Here is a 26970-nt window from a genome sequence, read left to right on the forward strand (position 1 = left end):
GTGGGTCGCCCCAAAATCATGTTGTAGGCCGAGAGTTCCTCAACTACCAAGAACCGGACCACCATGTGGCGACCCTCCCCCTTTTCACCCAGGCGAATAGGTAAATTCACTCGCCCTACAGGGTGGACAACTCCTCCTCCAAACCCTACTAGAGGGTGGGATACCGGATGTATGCAATCAGTCTTGTATTTGAGTTTTGACAGACATTTTCTAATGCTAAGATCAGAAGAACTACCGGTATCTATGAGGATTCAGCCAACTCTTTGGTTGGCCACTTTGCATTCAATAACAATGGGGTCATCATGCGGCTCCCTTACCCCTCCTAAATCTTCTTTCGTGATGACAATTTCAGGGAATGAAGTTTTGGAAGGTCGTTCTTGGTGAACGGAATTGACGTCTAGCCGCCTGATATTGTTTTTGTTGCCCCTTTAGTCGGGCCGCCTCCTGAGAAGCTGCCTGCGATTGTGTAGACGACAACATCATCCGTATCAGAACTGTCGACCTGTTGGTTCTTTTTGGCCGACTGCTTATTCTTTGAGGATGAATTCCCCCTAGATTTCTTGACATAGGAGTCAAGATCGCCGTGCTCAGCCAGTCGGTCTAGGTATCGCATGAGACTAATGCATTCGTTGGTTTCGTGACCAAGATCTTCGTGATAGTGACAGTACTTATCTTGGTTCCGATTGCTCGCAGAACCCTTCATGGAGGCCGACTTCTCAATTGAGATCCGGCCCTTGATTTCTTTGAGGATAGCTTGGCCATCCTTGTTGAACACATACTTTGGAGAGTATGGTTTGAACTCTTTCTTCTTCTTCTGGACCGGCTGTTTAGAGGAATCAGCCGCCCAGACCTCCTTTCTCTTCTTATCATCTTTGTTGGCCGACTGCTTTAGTCGACCTTCTTTCTTGTCGGGCCTCCTACCATCCGACTGCTTTCCAGTATATAGGTTGTATCAGTCGCCTTTATATAGGCTTCGGTCTCCATCAAGGCCTCTTGTAGAGTCGCAACTCTCTTTCGAACTAAGTCGAACTTAAAGGTCGACCCGTCCTTGAGACCTCTGAAAAAGTCAGTATAGGCCACCTCATCCGGTAGCCCTTGAATCTGAATCCTCATCAGGTTGAACCGCATGATGTAAGAACGAAGACCCTCCTTCTCGCCCTGCTGAATCGTCCCTAAATCAAGGGTCGTCTTCTTTGCAGGTATGTTCATGGAAAAATTGGAGGTGAACAAGTAAGCAAGTGTCCTGAAGTTGTTGACACAACCAGTCGGTAGGTTGCCGAACCATTGTTGTGCGACTCCTTTAAGAGTCGCTGGGAAACACTTGCACCAAGTGGGATCATCCAACCCTTGGAGGTACATTAAGTTGGTGAACGCAATCAAATGGTCTTCAGGGTTAGTAGTGCCGTCATAGGCACCTACTAACACATTTTTTACTTTGACCGGCTGAACAGCTTCAGTAATTTCCTTGGAGAAAGCCGACGGCTGTTCTCCAAGTCTCAGCAACTGTAGTTGCCAGTCCAAAGGCTGGAAATTTTTTGCCGCCTGCCCTCCAAACAGAGGTGGCTGCAGAAAATATTGTTGTTGGGGTACAAACGATAAGTTTGGTACCGCCTGGTCAGTATAAAATCCAGACCGTCGGGAGGTACCACCTGTCTGACTTTCATGATTTTATTGAGCATTCCTCATAGAGGTATTGTGCAAACTATCTTGGAAATCTGAAGTGGAGGCCGACTCTGACAGTCGGTCGTTCTTCTTCTGCTCAAACAGTAACCGAGCGTCTAGGTATGTTTTCTTTGACCCGTCCGCCTGTATGTGACGAACGGGCTTCCTCTTCCCTGGCGTGGGAAAACGGTACTTTGTCAAGCCAAGCACAGGCGGCTCCCACTTCTTAGAGTTAGGGTGAGGGGTCGCCTCTCGACCTTGAACAGGCTTCCTTCTTCCCGAATGGGGAGATTTTTTTGCCGACTGCTCCTTAGATGGAGCAAGCGTCTTCTTATTGATCAGGTCTTGGATCTCCCCCTTGAATCCCCTCATGAAGGTCATGAGTTCATTTCTGGTAATGGGAGCAGAACCTTCAACCGCCTGCTGCGGATCAGGCGATGAGCCGACCGGAGCACCGAATCCAGTTTCGTGGTCTACCCGTTCTCTCCTTTCAGTGTGACGGGTACGTCGGGCCCTTAGGGTCCCGTCTGAAGCTGTGTGAGCTTCAACTTCAACCTCATCTTCGGTATCATGATCCGACTGAACTTGAGGGTCGTCCAGGGGACGCCTCTCTTCTGGAGTTGGTACAGACGCAGATGTCATCTCAAAAGTACTCTCCCCACAGACGGCGCCAAAATGTTTCGGGGTTTTCTGATGTCCTGCGGGAGAGTTACAATTCCAAGACTGAACCCTGACGCCTGTACCTGCAAAACAAACGGATACTCCGAGTGACTAGAGTTCCGCCTCCGACGGTCAAGTTAGAACTTGTTTAGGGAGTAATTAATGCAGAAAATATGTAAATGAGTCTCTCTAAGTGAGAGTGTTTAATGTGCGTAATCCCCCTTAATGAGGATTAATGAAGATATTTATAACCTTGGGAAGCGTGCCAAACCCTAGGTTTAGGTCAACCTTGGGCTGACTGGGCTTCCAACCTGGATTGGGCCTGGTTGACCGGTTAACCTATGTGTCATAGGGGGGACACGTGTCGTGTCGCAATTGGTCCATGGTGGACAGATTACTGACTGACATGTGGCAGGCTCGTGGCGGAACCAGATTGGTCCACTTGTCAGATGGTGATTGGTGGGTAAAAATCCCCTAATCAATATTAATACTTGATTGTAACACGTTGGTTGTGTTTGATTGTATTAATTTAATTTGTTGTTGTAATCACATTCTTTAGGTTTTGCTCCCACACACTTTATTAAGTGTTTTCTTGATTGAAATCACTGTAAAACCTAACAATCTAAAGGGATTAACATTTAGAATTGTCAAGTATGTCTAGTGTGAAGGAACTTACAACTAACTTCGTCAAACTCAAGAAGTTTGACGGTGTTGAATTTAGGAGATGGAAGAAGAAGATGTATTTTCTTCTTACTTCTCTTAATGTTGCCTATGTTATAAGTACTCCAAGGCCAAATGAACATGAGAATGAGACCTTGGAATCCGTTCGGGAAAGATCGAAATGGGACAACGACGATTTCATTTTTCGTGGTCACATCTTGAATGGGATGGAGGATGACTTGTTTGATGTCTACCAAAATGTGGAATCGGCTAAGGAGCTTTGGGAGTCCTTAGAGAGAAAATACATGATGGAAGACGCTTCAAGCAAGAAATTCTTGGTTAGTAATTTTAATAATTATAAATTTGTTGATGGTCGATCCATAATGGATCAATTTGATGAGTTGCAACGCATCTATGGTAGCTTAGAACAACATGGTATTGCTATGAATGAGCTGTTTGTTGTTTCTAGCATAATTGATAAATTTCCCCCTAGTTGGAAAAATGTGAAACATGATTTGAAACACAAGAAAGAGGATATGACATTGTCCGGTTTGGCCACCCACCTTCAAATTGAAGAGGGGATTCGTTCCATGGAGGGAGCTAAGGATGGTCATCTACCGTGAATATGGTAGATGAAGGAAGGGCTAAAGCCTCTACTAGCTTCAAGAGGAAGAATGATAATTCTTCCAAAGGGAAGTCCAAAAGGCAAGCAAACAATAAAAAGTTTGCTTGTTGGGAATGCGGTAAAGTTGGACACCGCAAGAAGGACTGTTTTTCCTTTAAGAAAAGGATGGAAAAATCCAAGGAGGGTCATGCTAGCACTAGCAAGGACCAACCCACCAAAGGTAATCCAATTCATGAGGTTGAATTTAATTTCGGTTTGGATTTAAATGCAACGGATCCTAACATTTTTGTTGTGCAGGATGATGACTCATGGTGGATTGATTCGGGGGCGTCAAGGCACGTGTGCAAGAGTAAGCATTGGTTCAAAACCTTTCAAAAGGTTGTTGATGGAGAAGACCTCTACATGGGGAACAACTCTACCATCAAGGTCCTTGGAAGAGGGAAAGTTGAGCTTATGTTTAGTTCGGGGACTGCAATAGTTCTTAGGAATGTGTTGTATGCTCCGGAAATTAGTAGAAATCTTGTATCTGGACCTTCCCTGAATAGTCTTGGCTATAAGTTAGTATTTGAAGCTAATAGATGCATAATTACTAAGGGTGTAATGTTTATAGGTCGTTGCTACTTGGATAATGGTTTGTTTAAGCTTTCTTTAAAAGACAAGCATGTTTGTAATGATGATTTATGTTTGAATGTTGTTGACAATGTTAATCAAGTTGATTTAAGTTTGTTTGATTTATGGCATTTGAGATTAGGACATGTGAATTATAATAAAATGTTGTTTATGTCCAAACAAGAGTTGATTCCTTGTTGTGATATTTCTCCTAATAAGTGTTCTACTTGCATGTTGAACAAGATCACTAGAACTCCATTTAAGAGAGTTGAGAGAAGTTCTAACATTTTAGAACTAATCCATAGTGACTTGTGTGATTTTCATAATACGCCTTCTTTGGGGAACAAAAGATACATGGTCACTTTTATAGATGATTATTCTAGGTTTTGTTATGTGTATCTTTTGCATTTCAAAGATGAAGCTTTAACCAAGTTTGATATTTATAAAAGGGAAGTAGGATTGCAAGTAGATTCATTTATTAAGAGAATTAGAACTGATAAGGGAGGGGAATACTATGATCCAAGTTATTTCCAATCTTTGGGTATAATTCATGAGACTACAGCTGGTTATGCACCACAATCAAATGGTGTAGCTGAAAGGAAGAACAGAACTCTTCAAGAAATGGTTAATTCCATGTTATCTTACTCAGGTTTGAGTGAGGGATTTTGGGGTGAAGCTATGTTGACAGCTTGTCACATACTTAACCGTGTTCCCACTAAGGGAAAGGATTCCACTCCTTATGAACTTTGGTACAAAATGAAACCAAACTTGAAGTATCTCAAAGTTTGGGGTTGTAGGACAGTCGTAAGAGTGCCCGGAAACAAGAAAAGAAAGCTCGGTGAAAGGGGCTTGGAATGCATTTTTATAGGTTATGCTGAGCATAGCAAAACCTATAGGTTTTATGTGATAGAACAAAGTGACTATATTTCGAAACATTCGATTATTGAGTCACGTGATGCAATTTTTGATGAAAATCGTTTTTCATCAATGAGTAGACCAAAGGATCTACAAGTTAGTACCAAAGGAAAGGAAATTGTTGATTATGATGATCAACATGTTTCTCATGAAGGTTCATCTAATAATGAGGATGTGACTCCTCATGTTAGAAGAAGTAAAAGACAAAGGAAAATTAGGAATCCTCTAGATGACTTCATAATTTATTTGGTTGAAGGATCTAGGGATGCCCTTAGTTCCACTACTCTATATTGTTTTAATGTGGATAGTGACCCAAAAACTTATAGAGAGGCCATATCTTCCCAAGATAGTGCATTTTGGAAAGAAGCTATAAATGATGAGATGGATTCCATCATGGGAAATGACACTTGGGTCTTAGAGGATTTACCTCCCGGTTGCAAACCTCTTGGTTGCAAGTGGATTTTCACTAGGAAAAGGAGACCGGATGGCTCCATAGTGAAATTTAAAGCCAGATTGGTTATCCAAGGTTTTAGGCAAAAGCATGGTGTTGATTATTTTGACACCTATGCACCGGTTGCAAGAATAACCTCGATAAGGTTGTTAATTGCAATGGCTTCGGTATATAATCTAGTAATCCATCAAATGGATGTCAAAACGGCATTCCTTTATGGAGATCTAGAGGAAGAAGTGTACATGAAACAACCCGAAGGGTTTGTTTTGGAAGGACAAGAAGATAAGGTGTGCAAATTGGTTAAGTCCTTGTATGGACTTAAACAAGCACCAAAGCAGTGGCATCGAAAGTTTGATGACACAATTTTGTCCTTTGGATTCAAGGTGAATCTAGCTGATAAGTGTATATATAGAAAATTTGATGACAAAGGTCATGATGTCATCATTTGTCTATATGTTGATGATATGTTTATCTTTGGTACAAGTCTACAACAAGTAGAATTGACCAAGGAATTCTTATCCTCATCTTTTCAGATGAAAGATTTGGGGGAGGCGGATGTCATTTTAGGCATCAAGATAATTCGGGACAATGGAAGACTTATTCTAAGTCAATCTCATTACATTGAGAAAATGATCAAATGGTTTAATATGTTTGATAAGTGTCCCGTGTACACCCCCATGGAACCAAATGCCAAATTGGTTAAGAATTCGGGGAAAACAATTTCCCAATTGGAATATTCAAGGGTAATTGGATCCTTGATGTATGCCATGACTAGTACAAGAACGAATATTGCATTGGCTGTGGGAAAACTAAGTAGATTTACTAGTAACCCGGGTACACAGCATTGGTTTGCAATAAGGAGGGTCTTGAGGTACCTTAAGGGTACATTATACTATGGTCTATCTTATAGTGGATTTCCTTCGGTTTTGGAAGGATATTTTGATGCAAGTTGGATCACTTACAAGGAAGATGATTCTTCTGTAAGTGGTTGGATTTTCATGTTTGGGGGAGGTGCCATTTCATGGTCTTTCAAGAAACAAACTTGCATTGCGGATTCCACTATGGCAGTTGAGTTTATAGCTCTTGCTTCAGCTAGTAAAGAAGCTGAGTGGTTGAGGAATCTCATGTTAGAGTTGCCTTTATTGTCATTCCAATTCGGCGTTGATAAAGGCTTATAGTCAAGTGTACAATGGTAAGTCTCGGCATATTTCACTAAGGCATAGCCTAGTGAAAAAGCTTATCAAATGATGGGGTCATAAGTCTTGACTATGTTCCAACAAAGATGAATTTGGCGGATTGCTTTACAAAGGCAATGCCAAGACATTCCATCATATTTGCTATGAATGGAATGGGTTTATGTCCAAAAACACAAACTTGTGAAACCCAATCTAACGCTTGAAGAAACATCAAGTCTTAGATTCAATGTGGTTGAATCACATTTTTGATGTTTGTTAGCAATATTTAATGACCCATATTGCTATGGTACTTGTGATGTATTAGGTAGCGTCAATTAAAAGTTCTCAAAGGTTTAGAGTTGAGAAGCTCTAAATGTAAGTGTCTTGTCACAAGGACACAATTACGTATATGAGAACCTACCTATATAAGTTCGAAGTTTAGCCGCTTCAAGAAGTCTAAAAGGACATATAGACTTTGATGAACTTATGAGAGATACGGACACATGGCTGTTTAAAAGTGTCAAGTGATGAATGATTCGATTTATCTTATGTGTGCTTCACCTTCGAATGGCTGGATATATCCGTGTGATTCAATCCATATGGAAATCATGGGATATGATCATCGTTAAGTGTGTTGTACTAGGTGTTAATTCAATCCGAAGGGACATTAACATTGATGCATAAGATGTGGCTAAATGATAGATTTGGAGAATGTATTAAGAAGACACTCTAAATGGGGGAGGATTGTTGATAATTTAGAGTGTCGGAGTGGAGCGGTCGCTCTACGGAATCGCGCTCGCTCCAGCTAGGCGCGACCCGCGACAAAACCGCGCATTAACCGCGATGAGTTTTTGGAAAATTTTGGAGGCGCGCCTGCGTCATGGCATGGCGCGACCCGCGCCCAAACCGCGCATAAATCGCGTTAACTTTCTGGAAAAATCGAATTTTTAGGCAAAGAAGGAGGCGCGCCCGCGCCCCATGGTGGCGCGCTCGCGCCTATTCGCTCGCGCCCGCGCTTTTTGCCGTTTTGCGGTTTTATACGACGGTTGATTCTATTTTATATAGAAGGAGTTTTTCAAAAGCAAGAATACAGAACATTATTCTCTCATCTTCTCCCCAAGAATTCTCCATTTTTCTCTAAATTTTCTAGCAAACTATTTTGAGAAAACCTCTTGATTCTAGTCTTTCTTGTGAATCATCCATCGGTTTTCAATTCTTTGTGCTAATAACGGAAAGTGCTGTCAATTGTATCTCAAAGGGAATTTCCGAATTAACCCTAGCACCATGTGGGGGAAATTAATCCCTTTAGGAAAGTATTCATACGCCTTTGACATTGTATCAAGATCATAGTCTCAAGGGACGTTGCAATTCTCATGTTCATGTTTGGTTGATTGGCTTGGAATTAAGGCAAGTGTAATTAAAACTTCATATTAGTGTTGTCATTAGAAATTTCTGTAATTTCTTAGTGATATTAATACTTGATTGTAACACGTGGGTTGTGTTTGATTGTATTACTTTAATTTGTTATTGTAATCACATTCTTTAGGTTTTGGTCCCACACACTTTATTGAGTGTTTTCTTGATTGAAATCACTATAAAACCTAACATGGGATCGGCTTCTCTAACCCGAACTGACGAAGGACTCGGTCTGGGAGGTGGAACTTAACGACATCAAAGAAAATCAGAGGTGCTCGTGTACGCCAGATGTGCATGTCAGAGCGACAAATCTCTGGAAGTCGGTCCATCACTGCCTCAGTATATGGCTGCCAAATCATCTAATTCCCAAAACAAGTATGTCAACATGTATATGACTAATATAATGAAAGAAAAACAATGCACAAAAAAAAAAAGAAATGTCGATTATACCTGGTCCTCGCGCTGATGGTCAAACGCATCTCTGTAGTATGGTAGTCCAGAAGCAGTATGCGCACACGAGAGATGGACACGTAACCACCTGTAAAAACTCGTTAATAATAATTCTTGAGAGATAGAACTGTAAGAACATGAATTTGAAGCAAACATTGTACCTGCACGCCAAAGGGTCAATACCTCGCCGATGTTGAGTCCCCAAAATGTCATCCTCATCCTCATCCTCAAGGTCCTCCTGTGGCGGATCTCGAGGTCTCCTAACGTATGGTCGGCCAATAGTAATATGCTCCCACGACCACAACTGTAGTAGGATGAGTGGGCCTCCAATCTGTCTCGAATTTCGCTGACATGCTCGACATAGCTGCTGGTATTTCCATCAAGTACCTACGGGCCTCAACATTCAAGTCACCTATCTTGTTGATGTAGTAATCAAACTTCTTCTTCTGCCTTGTAGTAGCTGCTTTGCCAAAAAGGTTCTTTATGACGACACTTTTAAATTTTGAGTTTACATTAGAAGCCAAGTGTTGTGTGCAGTACTTGTGGTAGGCATTAGGCTCTTCCCGACCACTTCCAACCTCTTCCATTGCTGCTAAAATACCAGCATGTCTTCATATATCACACATAGCCCTTTCCTATATGTAACTCGAGCTCGAATACAAGCCATGAACCAAGACCAGCTATCATTGTTCTCTCCTTCAACAACCGCAAAAGCAAGGGGGAATAGTTGAAAATTAGCATCCGTTCCCATAGCAATAATTAGAGTGCCTCTGTATTTTCCATATAAATGAGTTCCATCAATGGTGATAAGGGGTCTGCAGTGACGGAATCCATCAACACATGGCTTAAATGCCCAAAAAACTCGTTGGAAAATATGTGTTCCAGGAACGGTACTCTCCAACAATCTCCACTCGACAACAGTTCCAGGATTTGATTCCTTGAGAGCTTGCATGTACTTAGGCAACTGTTCATATGAACCCTCCCAATCCCCATAAATGAGATTTATTGCCTTTTGTTTCGCTAGCCCTGCTCTCTTGTAGGTTATTTGGAATCCATCAAACTTCTCTTTCACAAGTTGCACCATTATCTTGATTTTCAATGAAGGATCAACTAACGCGAATGACATATAGAAGAGCATTGCAAATGAACTCGGAAGTGAGTAGCTTATGACCCACCGAGTCGATGTCACCAACACAGTTACTTGCATGAGGGTCGTTGTACCGCACAATTTTAAACGTAGTGAGTGTTGGATCTTTCACTCCTCTAAGCCTCCACGAACAACTACATTGTTCTTTCCTCTTGCACTCAACAACATATTTCTCTGACTCTGCCTCCACAACTCGAATTGTTTGATTTCTAGCTATGGAGTAAGATTTCACAGCATCTTTCAGTTGTTGCAATGAGTCAAACTGCTGTCCAACCTCAAATTCCCCCCATTGTTATATGCCTCACTTCCTAACCATGTCATCCATGAGTTATTCACACGTGGGTCAACTTGCGGCACTTCATTGAAGTATGTAGTGGGAGCACTGTCTTTGATTGTCATATCACGAGCTTCAATTACATCTTCATCATCATCTTCATCAGTATCATTCATCTCCGTATCCCCAAAAACATCAACATTGTTTGGGTCAAGAGAATCAAGAAAGCCTTGTGGTTGTGTGCTTGTTGAGGTTCCAACATTAGGCGATGAGGTCGGACACCTAATCTATGAAAGGTGTTCATTTGCATATTCTGGATCAACAAGCATTCTTGTGAATGACCCTACGCCCACACTTTGATCAGTAAAGGAAAATGGTTGCTCCACACTACCAAAAAATTCCATCCCTGGGAACGAACCAGTATTAGTTTTCACAACTGGCTCCGTTGGAACCTGTTCAATGTACAATTGCATTGCAATAGAAGAACTTTGAGTCACAACAATCCATATAGCCTTAAGAGCGTTTTCGTCATTCAACGGAACTACGACATAAGCCCCAGCCATAGGATACCGCATAACCACCTTCAACTCCACAACTTTAGGATCAATACCCAATTCTTCATACAGCTTATTCAGAACTTGTGAATATGTCATCCCAGAATGTACAAAAACAAATTTTTGATTCCCACCCCTGTAAGTTACATCGCTATCTTCGTGGATAATTTCTCCACCCCAATAGCAATATAGAGGGTAGTTTGGTACTTCCATGATGCAATCTAGAAAACACCATGATTAGTCAAAGATATTAAGTGTTGCAAAATATATGATGACATTCACATACATCGTTCTTTAACTAACCCTAATCAAGCTCTTTTACTCATAGGAAAATAGGAAAAATAAATGAAAACAAACAATTTTTCCAGGAAAAGTGACAAACAAGAAGGTCGATTCCTCATCTAATTTCTATCAGTAGTTCTATCTATCTATGATGGTGCAATTAATACTCCACCAAGGCACCAACCTCTCAAACCTCATCATCTAATCATTTAGACTTTTACCTTCCCTTGATATGTCCAACTCATTCAAATTAATATTGACTGTGAAATATAAGTGAAGGTCCAACTTCAAATGTCAAAATCAAATAAATAAATTTGACTACCCAACAAAGTATGGAAAAAATCACGAAGATATGACAAGAACAATTGCAAAATATAGAACCAGAACAATTGCAAAATATACATTGTGTGGTATACAGGTATACTGTTATAACAAGAAGCTCAATATCACAACTACAAGAAAAACTCCAAACCTAAAAACAAAATGATTCAACACAATCAATCAAACTCACCAAACAACAACAAATTCACGAGCATTCACCAAATTCACGGCAATTGAATAAAAAATAAAAAAAATTAGGGCAAGAGTTACTTACCAAATGACGAAACACAAAGAGGATTCTTGCTCTGACACCGGCGTCGGCAACCCCCTTTGTGAACGTTGTGGCGTTTACCGGCAACAGCGGCGGCGGATTTCGGTGGTCCTCGTCGCGTGGCAGATTCCGGTTGTGAACGTTGGGAGGAGTCTTTGCGTTTTTGTTTTGGTGGGAAGTGAACTGATTTTGTAAAATAACGAAATGAGACAACGAAGAACTGATTTTGTAAAAAAATTACTAAAAATAAACCGCTACTTGTATAACCGCTACTTCAAGTAGCGTTTTTATATTAGAAAACCGCTACCTGAAGTAGCGGTTTTACACAATACACCGCGGTTTTTTAAAAAAAAACCGGTTTAAAATTCTTTCCCACTGAACCGGTGACGTGGACGGTATGACGGGAATAAAAAAAAAAGCAACTGTATTTTGGGAATTGCAAATCTTCCCAACAATATTTAGGGAAAGAGCTCAATTCTTGATTTCTCAATTCCCGATTCTCTAACCTAATTGCCGATTTCCCCGCCGGCACAATCAACCTTAATTACTAACAGCGTTAACGACAAACTAACGACAGTTACTAAAAAGGGCATTTTGTATTAATGTACATTAACTCAGTGGTATTTGGTGTATTAGAAATTAAAGTTTTGTGTGATATATGGTGAATTATGCATTAATTCAATGGTATATGGTGAAAAATCCGTAATATATATTTGTATAGATATATACTTTAAATACATAATTATAAAAACAATTAGTATAATATTGGTATTAAAATCCTAAATATTTAGATGAATCTAACGACATCTAATCTTATTTTGAAATTCAACGATTCATTATTTTTACAATTTTACATTTTTCCACCGACATAATAATTATCAGACACATAAAATTATGACCATTAATTTTTGTCACAACTTATAACCTTTAGCATTTTCGTCTCGTAAATTACCCCTCTGGCCCTCTTAAGCAGTGTCTATCAGACTTCCAGAAGCAAATGAAATAATGAATGAATGAAAAATGGTCCAGGGCAGATTCGTCCGAAAGGTCTTACAATTACGTGAATCTTTTTACTCTATGTACTTTGACAAGTTGACAACTAACACTATATATATACACCCCCACGAATAAAAGTTAAAGTAGGCAACCTTATCTCAATTCAACTCTTGTGTACCACGAGTATAATTTTATAACCATTCATTCATTCTACCTTTTCCTAGCCGCTTTTGCTTCAATTCCATGGCTCAACAACAAAAACAAACATCAATAAAACTCATTTCAGAATGTTTTGTCAAACCAAAATATGAAGTTGAAGCTTCTAAACAACCTTACCATTTATCACCTCCTGAAATAGGTATGCTTTCCATTGACCCTATTCAAAAAGGTCTTCTTTTTACCATAAAAAATACACATTCTAATGGTGCTAATGATCGAACCAAAGTTGTTTCTCGTCTTTTTGACAAGCTTAAACACTCTCTTTCTATTGCCCTCGTTCATTTCTATCCATTAGCTGGTCGATTCGTAACGGAGAGATACCCGGACGAGCACGCTTGTTGTATCTACATTGATTGTAACAAGGGCCGGGGTGCAAGGTTGATTTATGTTACGGCACTAGATGTTACGGTTTCGGATATCGTGTCATCCACCGATGTTCCGCCCATTGTTCGATCTTTTTTCGAGCTCGGTGATATAATGGTTAATCATGATGGTCATACGAGGGCTTTGTTATCGATCCAGGTAACGGAACTCCTAGACGGGGTGTTCATAGGGTTTACTATGAACCATAGTGTGGGAGATGGTACGTCTTTTTTACATTTTATTAGCGTGTTATCTGAAATTTTTTGGTCCGAGGAGAATATTGGTCAAAAATCAAAATAGTACTTTAAAATTTTCACGTCCGCCAATATTTAATTTTAAGCCTTGGGTAAGTAATGATCCCGAAAATAAGGTTGCTGAGGTGATGAAGTTGCCCCATTTAGAGCCCGAGGAATTTATAGTCTGTGCAGATCAAGGCCCATTAAGGGAGCGGATTTTTCACTTCTCACCTACGTCGTTGGCTAATCTCAAAGCCAAGGCTAACCAAGAATGTGAAACCAACAATGTTATATCGTCGTTTCAAGCCTTAAGTGCTCTTGTGTGGAGATCCATCACCCGGGCTCGAAACCTACCTTCGGATCAACCAACCACTTGTTCCTTTTCAATTGGTGCACGGAGTAGGTTTGAACCGCCTTTATCTGATGAGAATTTTGGAAATTACATTGGCGGAGCTCAATGGATTTGCAATGTAGAGGAGTTATTGGGCCATGATTTGGGCTGGGTTGCAATGAATTTGCGAAAGTGTATTATGGCCCAAGATGGAAAAGCTATACTTGGTATGTACCAGTTTTTCGCTAAATCCCCAATAGTGTTTACGCCAGACAAACAAGATTTTCATGGGCCAAACAAAGTGGTCATAGGAGGATCGGCATGAAAATTTTACCCTACACCCTAGTGTAGGGTGTGTTCCCTACACCCCCCCTATGCTACGTCGTTTTGTAGCTGGTATTGAGTTCTCATGTGCAGCTTCTTTCCTTTTGCGATTCTTTCCTTTTTTTTTTTTTTTTTTTTCCTTTTTTTCTTTTTTTCTTTTCTTCCTCTTTTTTCCTTTTTCCTTTGATTCTTATTATTCAATTTATGTATATATATGATTTTAAACCCTATTTTTTCTCTCTCTTCAATTGATCAACCAACCTCCATTTTTGATCTACATTTTTCTCTCGCTAATTCATCTTCTTCATTTGATTTTTTGAACGAATTCGTTAATTGTTACCGATCATCAATGGCGAATTCTGCATCTGGAGATTGCGTTGATTTTGATCGCGATTGCGAGCGTGTGTTTCCTTCTGGACTTCGTTTCGTTGATTCGTTTGTGCAACAATGTGAGTAATTGTGATCATAATTTTTCAATTTTTAATTATCCCTAATTTGTTCTGTTATAATGCTCTGTTAATTTGAACTTAATTGATGTATTATTATTCACTTTCGATTTTTGAATTTACTACTTTGATTACATTATGATGAACGTTTTTGGATTGTTGTACTTTGTATGAACATTTTGTTGCTTCATTTGTTGTTTCATTTGTTGTTTTCTCTGTGTTTTAGAATTGTGTGTTTTTGTCGTATATTTTGTAGATTATACTTTCAATTAATCGTTTATGTTTTCTTATTCATTGTTACTAATGTGTTTATGTTCAGTCTTAAAGTCATTTTTGATCATTTATTTTTACATTTTTATATCGATATTATGTGTAGTGGTAAATAATGAAAATATTGTTCAAAATATTATGTGCTGAAATTCTTTTTGCAATTGATCATGTGCTGTTTTGATATTGAACATTTTACTTATTTGTTATTGTTCATTCATGAAACTCTTTATGATCATTTATAATTGTATATTGTGCAGTGGAAAAAAATGATGATATTATGTATTTAGAAGCAGAACAGTCTGAATTAAAGGATAAAGAATTTAAATCTGAAGATGAAGCTTTCGAAGCGTATAATGAATATGCTTTTAGGAAAGGTTTTGGAATTCGAATTGGGAAGAGTAAGAGAAGAAGAGATGATTCTTTTTTGATGAAAAGATTTGTTTGTTGTAATGAGGGATTCAAAGATAATAAGTGTAAGAATAAAAGGATTTATGAGAAGTTGGATCATCGAACTGGTTGTTTAGCTTTTGTGCAGTTTCATATTGATCATTTAGGGGTCTATACATGTACAAGACATGAAATGGTTCATAATCATGCTATGATTCCTCCTGAAAAAAGGCATTTGATAAGGTCTCAAAGAGATGTGAATAAAGAGCAGCTTCTTTTCATTTCAACAATGAAATTGAGTGGAGTCAAAGTTACTGATTCTTTGAGGGTTCTAAAGAAGGAGGTTGGGGGATCTCCTAATCTTTGTTTTACTGCTTCTGATGCTTATAATGCATTGTCATCTGAAAAAGCTGCCCAAATTGAAGGATGTGATGGTAACCAATTGATTAAATATTTTGCCAAGAGACATGTGGATGAGACAGATTTTTATTATGATTTTGAACAAGATGATAGTGGTGCTTTAGTTAGTTTTTTTTGGCGTGATGGTAGGATGATGAGATATTATCATTACTTTGGAGATTTGTTGGTTTTTGATACAACTTATAGAACTAATAAATATGGAATGATATGTGCTCCATTTGTTGGGATGAACCATCATGGTAACAATGTCATGTTTGGTATGGGTTTTATTCTTAATGAGCGCACCGAGTCTTTTGATTGGTTGTTTGATACATTTTTGCACTCAATGGGGAGGAAAAGTCCCATTACAATTATGACTGATCAAGCACAAGCGATTGCAGCGGGTATAAGAAACATTTTTCCTTCAACTGTTCATCATCGTTTATGTGTATGGCATCTTGAACAAAATTCTAAGAAACACATTGGAGCATTGAGAGCTTTGGAAGGCTTTACAGATTTGTTTGGATATCTTTTGAAGTATTGTGAAACTCCTGCTGAATTTGAATATTTCTGGAAAAGGTAAATTATTGTTTTTTATATTTATTTTTTATTTTTATTATGTGATATATTTGATTATTATGTGATATATATATGAACATTTAGTGTTTTACATATGATCATACAATTTACTTTGTTATGTATGTTATCATAATATTATTAGTGTCCATATTGTTTATGATCATTATTCTTTACACAAATGTACATATTTTAATTTATATTTTGTTCATTTTTAAATTAATATATGATCATTTCTGTTATACAGGATGTGTGATAAATACAAATGTGAAAATGATGATTGGTTATGTGATTTGTATAAAATAAAGGAAATGTGGTGTCCTGCTTATTCTAAGAAGTATTGGTCTGGTGGTATATTGTCTTCTCAACGTAGTGAAACTACTAATAAGTCAGTTTCACAACGTCTTAATAAGACTCAAGGTTTATGTGATTTTTATCATGTTTTTCTTGATGTCATTTCTGAGTGGAGAAGTAAGGAAGGTGCAAGAGATTACAATACTCTGAGGGGTAATAGGCACCTAGCTTTTGCTAATATTGGTATATTAGTTCATGCAAGATCATTGTACACTATTCAAGCTTATGTTCTTTTTGAAGAGGAGTTCATTAGGGGGACAGCTTATGATCATGTTGATAATGGTTTGCGTTTTCCAGAATATTCATATCTTCTTTGGAGGCCTGGGAAGGATATAATTAAGCATGAAGTTGTTTTTAATAAGGAAACACATGCAATTTGTTGCACATGCATGTACTTTAGTGAGACTGGTTTACTTTGTTCTCATTCTCTTCGAGTATATCATTTGCATTGTGTGCGTAATATTCCACAAGAGTATATAATGAAACGATGGACAAAGGCTGCCATGTGTAGTCATGGTATTGAAGAACCTACTTTGAGGACAAATGTTGTGGCTACTAGTGTTTGGAGGTCACAAACAATCAGAAAGTTTGTTAAGTTGATAACAAGTTGTCAGAATTCTTTGAATGCAAGGGCAGAGGTTGAGTGTTATTTCAATCTGTTAAAAGAAAAGGTTGAGAGTGTATCAGGTGTAATTGACTTTAGTGAACCTGTTAAAGAGGTTGAAATTGTTGATCTTGAGATCAAGAATCCTCCAAAAGCTAGGCCTAAAGGTGAGAGGAATGTAAGGCCTAAGAGTACCTTGGAGAAGCAGTGTAACAAGGCAAAGGGTAATTTCAAGAGGAAAAAGTCTCTGTACACTCCTTACAAAAGGGGTATAGGGCAAGCAGTTGTACAGGTATATGATCATTTCATATTTTCAAATTGATCATTTCAGTTTTCGTAAATGATCATTTATGTTTTTTTTTTTAAATAGGAACTTGATGAGAACGGTTGTGCTGTTACTTATGCTAATTCTATTAGTGATCCCATTGAATTGATTGTTTTGAGCAATAAACGGGCTCAGGTAAATTCAAATGTGCCAAAAAAAACATTTTATTTATATTTTATTAATATTGATTTTTATAATTTAAAAATATAGGTCGGCTTAAAATCAGCTGTTGTAGAAGAAATTCCTTCTAGTTCTAAGGAATCAAATCATAGTATTTCCAATGATTTTGATCAGGTATATGAACATTTATGATCTATATTATAATTTTTTTTTATTTAATTTTTTATTTTTTATATTTTTTTTTTGGTTTTTTTGTAGGCTACTGGTGAAAGCTCTCTTTCATCTATCATATCTATTGATGTTGATATTTCATCTATTGCTAAGGTTTTTTTTTTTTCCATATTTGTTTGTATAAGTGTTTGTAACTGATCATATACTGGTTTATTAATGATCAATTTAATTTTTTTAAAGGCGAAGGATTTAAATCTTGAAGGTGTTTCTGCTGTTCAACCTTGTTCTAATTTTGGTGCAAATGAAGGTGCTTCTGGTGTTAAAACTTACTCTCAAATTAATCCAAGAGTTCCAATTCATACTAGTGCGTCAACAAAATCTCCTGTTGTTATTCAACCTACTGTTCCCAGGAATGTTCAAAATCAAACTCAGAATTGTTCAAACACCAATCCAGAAATGATCATATCCAACTCCAGGAATGTTCAATCAACAAATGTTCAAGTTATTTCTCCTACGGTTCAAATAAATGATCAAGGATTTCCTGTTCAGAATGTTCAAGTTACTCCTCCCACAGTTCAAAGAAATGATCAAGGTGCTCGTGTTCCAATTCTTCAATCAAGAAATGTTCAATTAGGTTCTAAAAAGATTTCTTCTAAATATGATAGGTTGTTAGCCTTTTTTGATACAAGTGTAGCTAAACGTTTGGCTAATAAAGATAAATAATTAGTATTCCAGAACTTTATAAACATTAGACTTTTTTGTAATGTTGATTTAATTACTATTTTGTAATTTTGAATTTTCGATCTATTATATAAAAAACTTTCATTCAAAGATTAAAATGAAATATCAATTACAATAATATTAAAATAAAATCCATAAGTCTACTTCTAAAAAAAAAAAATAGTCATATATAAGAAATGAACATATACATAGTTGTAAATGAACATTTGAAACTACAAAGTTGCAAATTTTCTAGCTTTCCTTCTATTTTCTCTTGATTCAGTGTTTTCTTCAAATAACATCAGTTCTGCTGTGTATTGGAGCCTTAGATTTCTAATTTGTTCCACCTGTTGAACAAAATGAATTGTCAAATTTTAATTAAACAATCTTTACTGTTTCATAAATGAATATTATATCTTAAATAATTGATCATTTATAACTCTTACATTGTTTGGTTTTAAATCACAAATCCAGCTCTCATTAGGATCAGCAGTGAAGGTTTCCATATGCTTCATAATGTAAACTCCACAGTTTGTATAGTCATTGTTGCTACGCCATTTCATCTTTTCCAAAACAACTGTGTAGTCTTCAATTCTTTTTGCATCTTGATATCCAAGGTGTTTCATGTACTCTGCCAATCCTTTTAACTGATAGAAAAAAGAGTAAAAATTGTTTAGAAGTTTGTATTGTGATGAAGACATGAACAATTAATAAAATATAATTGATCATGTAGTCAACTATAAATGAACATATTATCTCACCATCATTTTTGGTTGTTCTTCATATTTTGCTTGGACTGATACCTTTTTTGGTAGTTTTCTATTGTCAATTATATGAATTTTGTCTTCTATATGATTGACGCACAACAGAAAAAAATGTTGAGAAGTTGATACTGGGAAGAAGACCTGAACAAATTATATAATGTTATTGGACAATATATTGAAGGTAATTGAACATTTGTATTAAACAAGAATTAATACCTGTTTATATCCAACAATGCTGTCAATTTTATTCAACTTCAGTTCATTGTCAATTCTTTCTATGAAGGCATTAATTCTTGTCTTCATTGATGATCCTTCTTGACAAACTCTATTTGTGCACATAATGTGCTGTTGAAATACAAACAAACATATAGAAGTTAAATGAATTTTTAGCAATTATTTATCATAGGAAAATAGAATCAATAATATAAAAAAAGAAGAAAGACTAACATGAAGCACTGTTGAGAAATAAATCTTGTTTCTCGGCTTTTTATGATTAAGAAACCTTGCCCATCCATCTATGACACAATTTGTCACTTCAACATCATCTCCAAGAGTTTTCATTTCATTTCTATTGATGAGATTCAAGCCATCATAGTATAAGAGTGCACTGCATTATGAACATTTAATAATATGAATGTGAACATATTTTTATAAAAGATATTAAACCTTAAGTTTAATTAGTGTAAGTAATTACCTTTCATCTTTTCCACCAAGAGCAAAGTCTACTGCAATTTGGTTCATGGCTTTCTCATCTTTAAACAGATCCTTGTACTTGACCAAGTAAGGAGATCGGAAAGCAGGAGGAAGTGTTTTCTTTTCGCGTTTTGGTCTTGTTGTTCAATATAAAATATTGTTAAATTAAGAAAATTATGAGGAACATAAATGAACATTTGAGTGTATATAAATAAATTTGAAATTATACCTTTCAACCTTTTCCTTTTCAGTTTTTTTCTTCTTTTCTGCAATTGACTTTTTCTTATCATCATTCCTGGTCATATTACATAACACAAATGTACATTTAGGTATATGAAAATGTTCATTATTATTTTTGAACATTTACTTAATATAAATAATGTACCTTTTTGTGACTTTTGAGGATGAAGCAACAATCTTCTTGTTTTCACTGAAAAGTGAAACAATGTCAGTACATATTAATAAAATAAAAGCTTCTTATGTAACACCCTGAATCATTTTCAATTCATAAAATGAAAGATATTGATTTAACATAAACCTATTGATTTAACATAAACCACACATTCATATTACATATTCAACAAAATAATGTTCACACACATACAATAGTTTGAGAAACACCAGTTTCAAGTTACAACACGATAGTAACATAAGTTAAATTGTTCCATCTAGATATTTTATCCTACACCATTACATAACCCTAATAGTAAGACATGTCTTCAGGATTTTACCCCTCCACTTTTTCATCATTTTTTGTTTTTTCAAAAACATCTTCCTTGTTTTGTTTTCCACCTCCAACTGTGTTTTTTGGATCATCACTTTTTTCACCACCATCTGACCTAGGGTCAGCATCAACCACTGAACCAGATCCTGCATCTAAGAAAAAATTTAATTAGATATAATATAATTTCTTTGTAAATGAACATTTGAGTATTTATAATTGAACATTATACCTGTTCTAGGCAATCCTTCATTATCTGACCTAGTGTCAGCATCAAGTTTTGAACCAGTTGCTGCGTCTAACAAAATAATACAATTAATAATGAATATTTCTTGTTTGTAAATGAACATTTTACACTTTTTAATTGAACATTATACCAGTTCTAGAAAATTCTTCAATTCTTTGTTCTGAAGCTGCTGAAGTTTTACCCACATCCTTTTCTCCAGCTGTATTATAAATCATCATTTTGGAGATACACTAAGTTAATAGTATTTACACATAATAATTAGAAATGAACATTTCTACTTAAGTTTATGTACATTATTATTAAATATATGAACATATTACCATTTGTTGAAATTATTGGTTGTTCAATTATATCACCAAGTGTTGAAAAGGTGGGCCCTGTTTCTGTTTAGGACAATTTAGACCACAAATTTAGAATTTTTCATATAAAAATTAGGATATATAGTCTCTTTTAGTTAGAATTTACCAATGGCTGGAGAAGGTGGAGTCAACCCCAAGCTGAAAGCTTTTCTGATGTCATATTCTTGTTCTTTTTCCTTTCCCTTTTTGGTTAATTTCTTCCCAGTCATTTGCTTCTCAGTTGTTTGCTTTTCAGACCCTTGCATCAGATTCTTCTCAGCTTGTGCAAGTGCATTTAGGAAATCCTCACTGCCAAAGAATTCTTCATCTTGGCTTAGAATTGATGGTTCCCTAGCTACCACCTTTCCTAAAACTTCATCAACTTTTTTCACCAAGTCATTTCCAGGGAAGATATCCTTTGCCTTCACCAATTTTGAAGAAAGCTTTGACAGGTTTGAACAAGTTGTTTTTACCAGGGAAACAAAATCATCCATAAAAACCTATATGAATGAATATTAAAAATTATGCAGTTGAACATTTCAGATTATACAAATGAACATTTATGTTAACAAAAGTGATCATTTTATAACCTTAGGACTTTCTTCAACTTCTGCAGCAATCCTTGGTAGAATTTTCCCTCTCCCAAATCCCAATTCTAATTCAATCTTCAACCTCTCAAGAACCATGTCTCTATTCCATGCAGATATGATAGGAATTGTTCTTGGAGGCCTTTTGTCTAACCTCTGAACTCTATCAAAATAGAACAACTACAAGAAAAAAGAAAACATGGAACAGAACATAAACAATAAAAAAAAGTGCATTTATTTAAATTTAAATGAACATCTTGTATCTAAGAATATACCATCAGAAATTGAAGAGGGCCTTTGTAGAACCCCTTGCCTTGCTGCTTTCTCCAATCAACATGACATTTGATAAGTGAGTCATATACAAACTGACACCAGTTCAAATTTTTTATGTTTTCTTTGTCCATCATAGAATAAAGAAATTTGAAATGGCATTGATTGTTTGATACACATTTCATCAAGCAGTTCACAGCCACTGCTAAAAAGTTAGTAATGAAATGTTCACTTGGTGGTCTGTTGTTGGTGAATTTATCATTTATGTATCCATTCACAATCTGCAAACAAAATGAACAAAACATTTATACTTTTGATCATTTAATGTATTTAAAATGAACATTTAAAACTGATCATACCTGACTCACTGATGGAGTTTTTCCTGACCATGATTTTCTCCATTTCTTCAGAAATTCTGCATACTCCTCACTAATTTTATCAGACTTTGGCTCAACAATTGGAATTTCTCCTGTAGGCAAGCCATAAACTACCCTAACATCCTCTACCTCAATTTCTATTTTTTCATTCTTTGGTAGTTCAAAATACTGGCTATTTTCTTCAAAACTTCCCAATAACCAGTTACAGAACTTTTGATCAAGTTGAGGTAAACTAATGTCAAGAAGTGATCCTAACCCTATATCAATAATTTGTTGTTTTTGGGTAGGTGTCATCTTTTTTATCCATGCAATGAACTTCACATGTCCTCCTCTCTTTGAAGATTTCTCTTCCTCAAATTCATCTTCCTGAATTTCCTCAACTTCATCAGTTTCTATTGCTTGAACCATTTCAGTTTTCATTTTCTTTTTTCTCCTACCTTCAATCTTTCCTTCATCATACAGTACCATCTTTTGCTCCTCCTTTTCAACCTTTGCCTTCACTGAATTCCCTTTCTTTGCCTGTTTCTTCCTTGGCTTTACTTCTTCCTCTTCCTCCTCTTCCTCCACCTCATAATCATCCTCACTGACAGGCTCTTCTTCTGCTCTATAAACTGACTCTTCACTATCATCATCACTGTCAGGATCTTGAGAGGGTTCATCTGATGGTACTTCTTGTATTTTTTTTTCTCTTTCCAGCATTTCTCTTGGCAGGACTGACATCTGAAAATTAAATATATAATTTTGTTTAAGTATTGAAAATGTACAGTAAGCAAATGATAAAATGAACAAAATTGTTTTCTCAAATGATCATTCTATATATAGAAATTGAACATTTATAATATATCATTATATACCTGCTTTTCTTTTGCCAGCAACCTTAGAAGTTTTCTTCACTTCTAGAGTTTTCTTTTTCCCACCTATATATTGAAATTGAACATTAATGATATACCATCATAAATGATCATTCTATACATTAAGATTGAACATTTACCCTTTTTGCCTTGGTCTGGAGGATATTCAGCAGGAGCACCTGCCATTTTTTTTATTGGAGTAGGTGCTGGAGGTGGTGCATCAGCTTCCTTTTGAATAGGAAAATTCCTTGTAGACATTCTTCTCTTCTGTCCTATTTTTGCGGTTTCTTTAGCAGGCTCAACATCCTTCTTCAGGCTTCCCTTTTTAGATTCATCTAACAGAACATCTATTGTTTTTAAAAAAATTTATGTTAGTATATTTGAAAGTGTAATATTTATTGTGTAACAGAAAAGTATTATGATTACCTTGGCTCCTTGTAATTCTACCACTTGGCACAACAACAAGGCTTTTGTTTTTGTTTTTCCTTGCAACCATTTTGTATCTTGTTTTCATTTTGGTTGACTGATCACTTTTTTGTGATGATGGAGCTGTCTCCTCACTAAGTTTTGTGGAAACTTTATCATCATCTTGATCTAGAAGATAAGTTTCATCCTCAATTTGAACAAAATCAGGTGCAATTTGTGCTGCATATGAAATGATCAAATATAAAAGATTAAATAAACATTATTAAATTGGATGACAAAAGTTTACTATATACAATATAAATGAACATTTCAGGTAATGAATATGTACATTTTCCACTATTTACCTTTCGGATCTGTTGTCTTTGTAGACTCATCTTCCACTGTTTTCTCTTTAGGGATTTTCTCCTTTTCAGGCTCTTTTTTTCCCTCTTGTCCTTCTATGAAAATTTAATTAGTTAATATTTATATATTTTTTTAATCTTATTGAACATTCAATATTATGTAGATCCAATATGAACATTTTATGTAATAAAAATGTACATTTATAAATTTTTACCTTCTACATTTGTTGTCTTTGGAAAGACATCTTCCACAGTTTTGTCTTTAGGGCTTTTCTCTTTTTCAGTCCCTTTTTTTCCTTCTTGTACTTCTATTAAAATTTATTTAGTTAAAATTTAATTTTTTTAATCTTATTGAATATTTAATATTATGCTTTTCCAATATGAACATTTTTTGTAATAAAAATGTACATTTTAAAATTTTTACCTTTTTCCACAGTTTTCTCTTCTATTGGCCCTTTTTCTTTCTTTTTTGCTTCACCTTCAAAAGTAATAGTATTGTTAAAATTGATATTTATGACTATTAAACAAAAATATTCAATAAATATGATCATTTACCTTTCCTGATTTCCTTGCTTGCCTTTTCCATTCTTTTGAGATTTCTCATAATTCTGATTGTTGATTCTTTGTACTTTCTGTAAATGTATGATATTAACTTTGAAATATATTCATTAATTGATTAAATTAATTCAATTATTTAAATTTAAACATACTTTGGGTTTCTCTCTATGTCTAAATGTATTTCTTGCATCTTGTCCTTTAATGTTGTTATTCTTGAATCATCTTTGGGTTTTCTGATATTTCATTAAAAATATGTTTGAATTTACAATTTTGATTAGTAAATAAAAAAATGAACATATAACTTATATTACTATTGGCCATGAGCAAACTTTTTTGTACTGATTTTCAAATGAACATATAGTCTATCTAAATTGAACATTTAAGTTTTCTTACTTTTGGCCAAGACTATTCTTTACTGGATTGCTTTGCACTTTTGGTTGAACTTCTTCTTGCTTGCTGAAATCAATATTAAGAAATACTTTAAATAAAAAATGCACATAAATTGTACATAAAATATACTGTTATAAAAATGAACATTTGTTTATATAAAATTGATCATTAGTATACCTTTCATCCCTGCTCTCTTTGTCAGTTGTGTTATGTGTAGCAGACACACTCTTAGTTGTTGCATTAGTAGCAGGAATGTTCTCACTTTGTTCACTTAAAAAAAACAGAATTATTTTATATAATATGATATTAAAGTATGAACTAATTTATACAATGAAGAAGATAATTAGTTATTTTGTATAAAGCTTTTATACCTTATTGTTTGATTTGTCTCTGGTGGTCTTGATTTTGACATAACAAATTTCACTCGAACCTTTTTTTTTTCACTAAAATTTTAAGAATTACCTAATAAGTTTGGTATATATATACAATGTACAATAATTGAATGTAAAAACAATTATTTTATACATATAAACTTACTTGTTTAAAGTGTATCTTTCATAACTATTACCATATTCATTTTGTTGTATAACCTTCTTTAGAGTTAATGGTTCAGATTTCCCATCTCTAAATTGAAGCAAGTGTATCACTCTAAATGGCACATCACTACATTATAAATTAATTACATGACATTAGTTTGAATGCATATCACTGAAATGATTATTATCATATTTATATATGTGCATGATGATTTAATGAAATGTATATTTGTTATTTAAATCTCAATGACTACTCAAATGAACAAATATACATATATGATCATAATTATATCTATAAATGAACATTATGAGTATCAAATATGATCATATACAATGATGTTTCAATGAAATGTACTTTTGTTTTTAAATCTCAATAAATACTCATATGAACAAATATAAATATATGATCATAACTATATCTATAAATGAACATTATGAGTATCAAATATGATCATATACAAATAACATATTAAACAAAGATAAAACCAATTTTATCAAATACAACTAGCATATTAGACATGAACATAATATATTCTGTAAATGACTAATTACCTTGGTAGTGGAGACATTGTTAAATCCGTACCAATTGACTTGTCAATATCTTTTAAAAGTTCCGGATCTACAATTGGATCATTTTGGCGGTTTTTTTTCAATTTGTCTACTCTTGACTGAAGAGGTACATCATCATCATCGTCTCTGTTTTATTTAATAAATTGTTAATGTTTTAGTTATTTTCAGTAAAATCTTAGAACAATTACTACAATCGCAAAAAATTTTAACAAAAATTAGGTTTTACAAAAGTTAGGGTTCATACATTTCTTCAGAAATTTTCAACAAATTACTCGTCTGTGAAGTATTTTTCTCCAAAATCATACTACAATTGCAAAAAATTGAACAAAAATTAGGTTTCACACATAAAATCGCACTATAATTGTCATCGCAAGAATATGAACAAAATTACTTACTCTTTGGTAACATTTTGCTCTGATTTTCCAGTTTTATCTTCCATGTTCTTCTCTAAAGCGTTTTTTTGCAAAATCACTCTACAATCACAAGGAAAAGAACCAAAATTATGCTTCATACAAAAATTGTACTAAAATCGTAATCAAATGAACAAAATTACTTACTCTTTATCAAAATGCTGCTGCGATTGTTTAATTTCATCTCGAATATCAGACATTTGAAGTAATTATGAAGTGTTTTGAAGCAATTTTGCAATAATTTGAAGAGAATTTCGTTCCGATTCGACGGTGTTGATGAGAGAGAAATTCTACAAAAATGAAGAAGATGGTTTTTAGAGAGAGAATAATTTGATATGGATAGTTTTTTTTTTTACTGTGGTTAGTGGGGGTAGTTACTGTAGTTTGTGGGGGTAGGGGAAAAACGCAAAACGCTGCGTTTTGTAGGGGGTGTAGGTTATGGTACCTACACTAGGGTCTAGTGTATACTAATTAGGATCGGCAAGGTTCGATATGTATGGGCCTGATTTTGTGCTGGGCCGTGCTTTGGCTGTTCGCATGGGCTACGGTAATAAGGATGATGGGAAGGTGACTGCAAA

The 26970-nt window shown here is 35.4% G+C and overlaps 6 protein-coding genes across 13 annotated transcripts; 3 read left to right on the forward strand and 3 right to left on the reverse strand.

Annotated features, from left to right (window-relative positions):
• Positions 1–8319: 8319 nt before the first annotated feature.
• LOC110718989 lies at positions 8320–9707 on the reverse strand. Its single transcript, XM_021897924.1, has 3 exons — positions 9225–9707; positions 8624–9010; positions 8320–8532 (listed from the first exon to the last, which is right to left on the reverse strand). Exons 1-3 carry the CDS (start codon positions 9705–9707, stop codon positions 8359–8361), a joined length of 1044 nt encoding a protein of 347 aa, XP_021753616.1. The 3' UTR covers positions 8320–8358.
• A 2912-nt stretch (positions 9708–12619) lies between these two features.
• Positions 12620–13462, forward strand: LOC110718844 (uncharacterized acetyltransferase At3g50280-like). The gene has a single exon (XM_021897761.1). The coding sequence runs from the start codon at positions 12712–12714 to the stop codon at positions 13348–13350; it is 639 nt and encodes a 212-aa protein (XP_021753453.1). The 5' UTR covers positions 12620–12711; the 3' UTR covers positions 13351–13462.
• Positions 13433–13942, forward strand: LOC110718990 (protein ENHANCED PSEUDOMONAS SUSCEPTIBILTY 1-like). The gene has a single exon (XM_021897925.1). It carries the CDS (start codon positions 13433–13435, stop codon positions 13940–13942), a length of 510 nt encoding a protein of 169 aa, XP_021753617.1.
• A 46-nt stretch (positions 13943–13988) lies between these two features.
• Positions 13989–18339, forward strand: LOC110718842 (protein FAR1-RELATED SEQUENCE 7-like). Of its 4 annotated transcripts, XM_021897756.1 has the most exons (7): positions 13989–14390; positions 14915–16022; positions 16267–17269; positions 17348–17437; positions 17513–17596; positions 17681–17746; positions 17834–18339. In XM_021897756.1, the coding sequence occupies exons 1-7, from the start codon at positions 14156–14158 to the stop codon at positions 18314–18316; spliced, it is 3069 nt and encodes a 1022-aa protein (XP_021753448.1). In that variant the 5' UTR covers positions 13989–14155; the 3' UTR covers positions 18317–18339. The 4 variants fall into 4 exon arrangements, with proteins under 4 accessions (XP_021753448.1, XP_021753449.1, XP_021753450.1 ...); XM_021897757.1 differs by lacking the exon at positions 17681–17746; XM_021897758.1 differs by lacking the exon at positions 17348–17437.
• Positions 18340–18467: 128 nt separating this feature from the next.
• On the reverse strand, positions 18468–20138 carry LOC110718843. The gene is made up of 6 exons (XM_021897760.1): positions 19772–20138; positions 19525–19684; positions 19294–19422; positions 19075–19218; positions 18760–18960; positions 18468–18660 (listed from the first exon to the last, which is right to left on the reverse strand). The coding sequence occupies exons 1-6, from the start codon at positions 19816–19818 to the stop codon at positions 18547–18549; spliced, it is 795 nt and encodes a 264-aa protein (XP_021753452.1). The 5' UTR covers positions 19819–20138; the 3' UTR covers positions 18468–18546.
• Positions 20139–23812: 3674 nt separating this feature from the next.
• On the reverse strand, positions 23813–26954 carry LOC110718845. 5 transcript variants are annotated; one of them, XM_021897765.1, is made up of 7 exons: positions 26540–26950; positions 26378–26455; positions 26227–26286; positions 25965–26108; positions 25054–25146; positions 24880–24942; positions 23813–24024 (listed from the first exon to the last, which is right to left on the reverse strand). In XM_021897765.1, the coding sequence occupies exons 1-7, from the start codon at positions 26590–26592 to the stop codon at positions 23997–23999; spliced, it is 519 nt and encodes a 172-aa protein (XP_021753457.1). In that variant the 5' UTR covers positions 26593–26950; the 3' UTR covers positions 23813–23996. The 5 variants fall into 5 exon arrangements, with proteins under 5 accessions (XP_021753457.1, XP_021753455.1, XP_021753454.1 ...); XM_021897763.1 differs by lacking the exon at positions 23813–24024 and adding an exon at positions 24326–24560 and having other exon boundaries at positions 26540–26951; XM_021897762.1 differs by lacking the exon at positions 23813–24024 and adding an exon at positions 24569–24719 and having other exon boundaries at positions 26540–26952.
• Positions 26955–26970: the final 16 nt, after the last annotated feature.

This window comes from Chenopodium quinoa, unplaced genomic scaffold (assembly GCF_001683475.1).
Source record: "Chenopodium quinoa cultivar QQ74 unplaced genomic scaffold, ASM168347v1, whole genome shotgun sequence".
Classification (NCBI taxonomy): domain Eukaryota; kingdom Viridiplantae; phylum Streptophyta; class Magnoliopsida; order Caryophyllales; family Amaranthaceae; genus Chenopodium; species Chenopodium quinoa.

What these genes read in the sequence shown, in the direction of transcription:
- LOC110718845 (XM_021897762.1), bottom strand. Translation starts at nt 26,592, where the DNA reads ATGTCTGATATTCGAGATGAAATTAAACAATCGCAGCAGCATTTTGAT. An exon ending in GAGCAAAATGTTACCAAAGA is followed by an intron (nt 26,287 to 26,377) that starts GTAAGTAATTTT and finishes TTGCAATTGTAG; the next exon opens with TATGATTTTGGAGAAAAATA. An exon ending in ACAATGTCTCCACTACCAAG is followed by an intron (nt 25,147 to 25,964) that starts GTAATTAGTCAT and finishes GTTTTTTTTAAG; the next exon opens with TGAACAAAGTGAGAACATTC.
- LOC110718989 (XM_021897924.1), bottom strand. Translation starts at nt 9,707, where the DNA reads ATGGTGCAACTTGTGAAAGAGAAGTTTGATGGATTCCAAATAACCTAC. An exon ending in TGATATATGAAGACATGCTG is followed by an intron (nt 9,011 to 9,224) that starts GTATTTTAGCAG and finishes TGAGGCCCGTAG; the next exon opens with GTACTTGATGGAAATACCAG. An exon ending in ACCATCAGCGCGAGGACCAG is followed by an intron (nt 8,533 to 8,623) that starts GTATAATCGACA and finishes TTTGGGAATTAG; the next exon opens with ATGATTTGGCAGCCATATAC.
- LOC110718842 (XM_021897756.1), top strand. Translation starts at nt 14,156, where the DNA reads ATGATTTTAAACCCTATTTTTTCTCTCTCTTCAATTGATCAACCAACC. An exon ending in TGATTCGTTTGTGCAACAAT is followed by an intron (nt 14,391 to 14,914) that starts GTGAGTAATTGT and finishes TATATTGTGCAG; the next exon opens with TGGAAAAAAATGATGATATT. An exon ending in TTTCCAATGATTTTGATCAG is followed by an intron (nt 17,597 to 17,680) that starts GTATATGAACAT and finishes GTTTTTTTGTAG; the next exon opens with GCTACTGGTGAAAGCTCTCT.
- LOC110718843 (XM_021897760.1), bottom strand. Translation starts at nt 19,818, where the DNA reads ATGAACCAAATTGCAGTAGACTTTGCTCTTGGTGGAAAAGATGAAAG. An exon ending in CTTGGTGGAAAAGATGAAAG is followed by an intron (nt 19,685 to 19,771) that starts GTAATTACTTAC and finishes TTCATAATGCAG; the next exon opens with TGCACTCTTATACTATGATG. An exon ending in GTGATTTAAAACCAAACAAT is followed by an intron (nt 18,661 to 18,759) that starts GTAAGAGTTATA and finishes TTTGTTCAACAG; the next exon opens with GTGGAACAAATTAGAAATCT.
- LOC110718990 (XM_021897925.1), top strand. Translation starts at nt 13,433, where the DNA reads ATGAAGTTGCCCCATTTAGAGCCCGAGGAATTTATAGTCTGTGCAGAT.
- LOC110718844 (XM_021897761.1), top strand. Translation starts at nt 12,712, where the DNA reads ATGGCTCAACAACAAAAACAAACATCAATAAAACTCATTTCAGAATGT.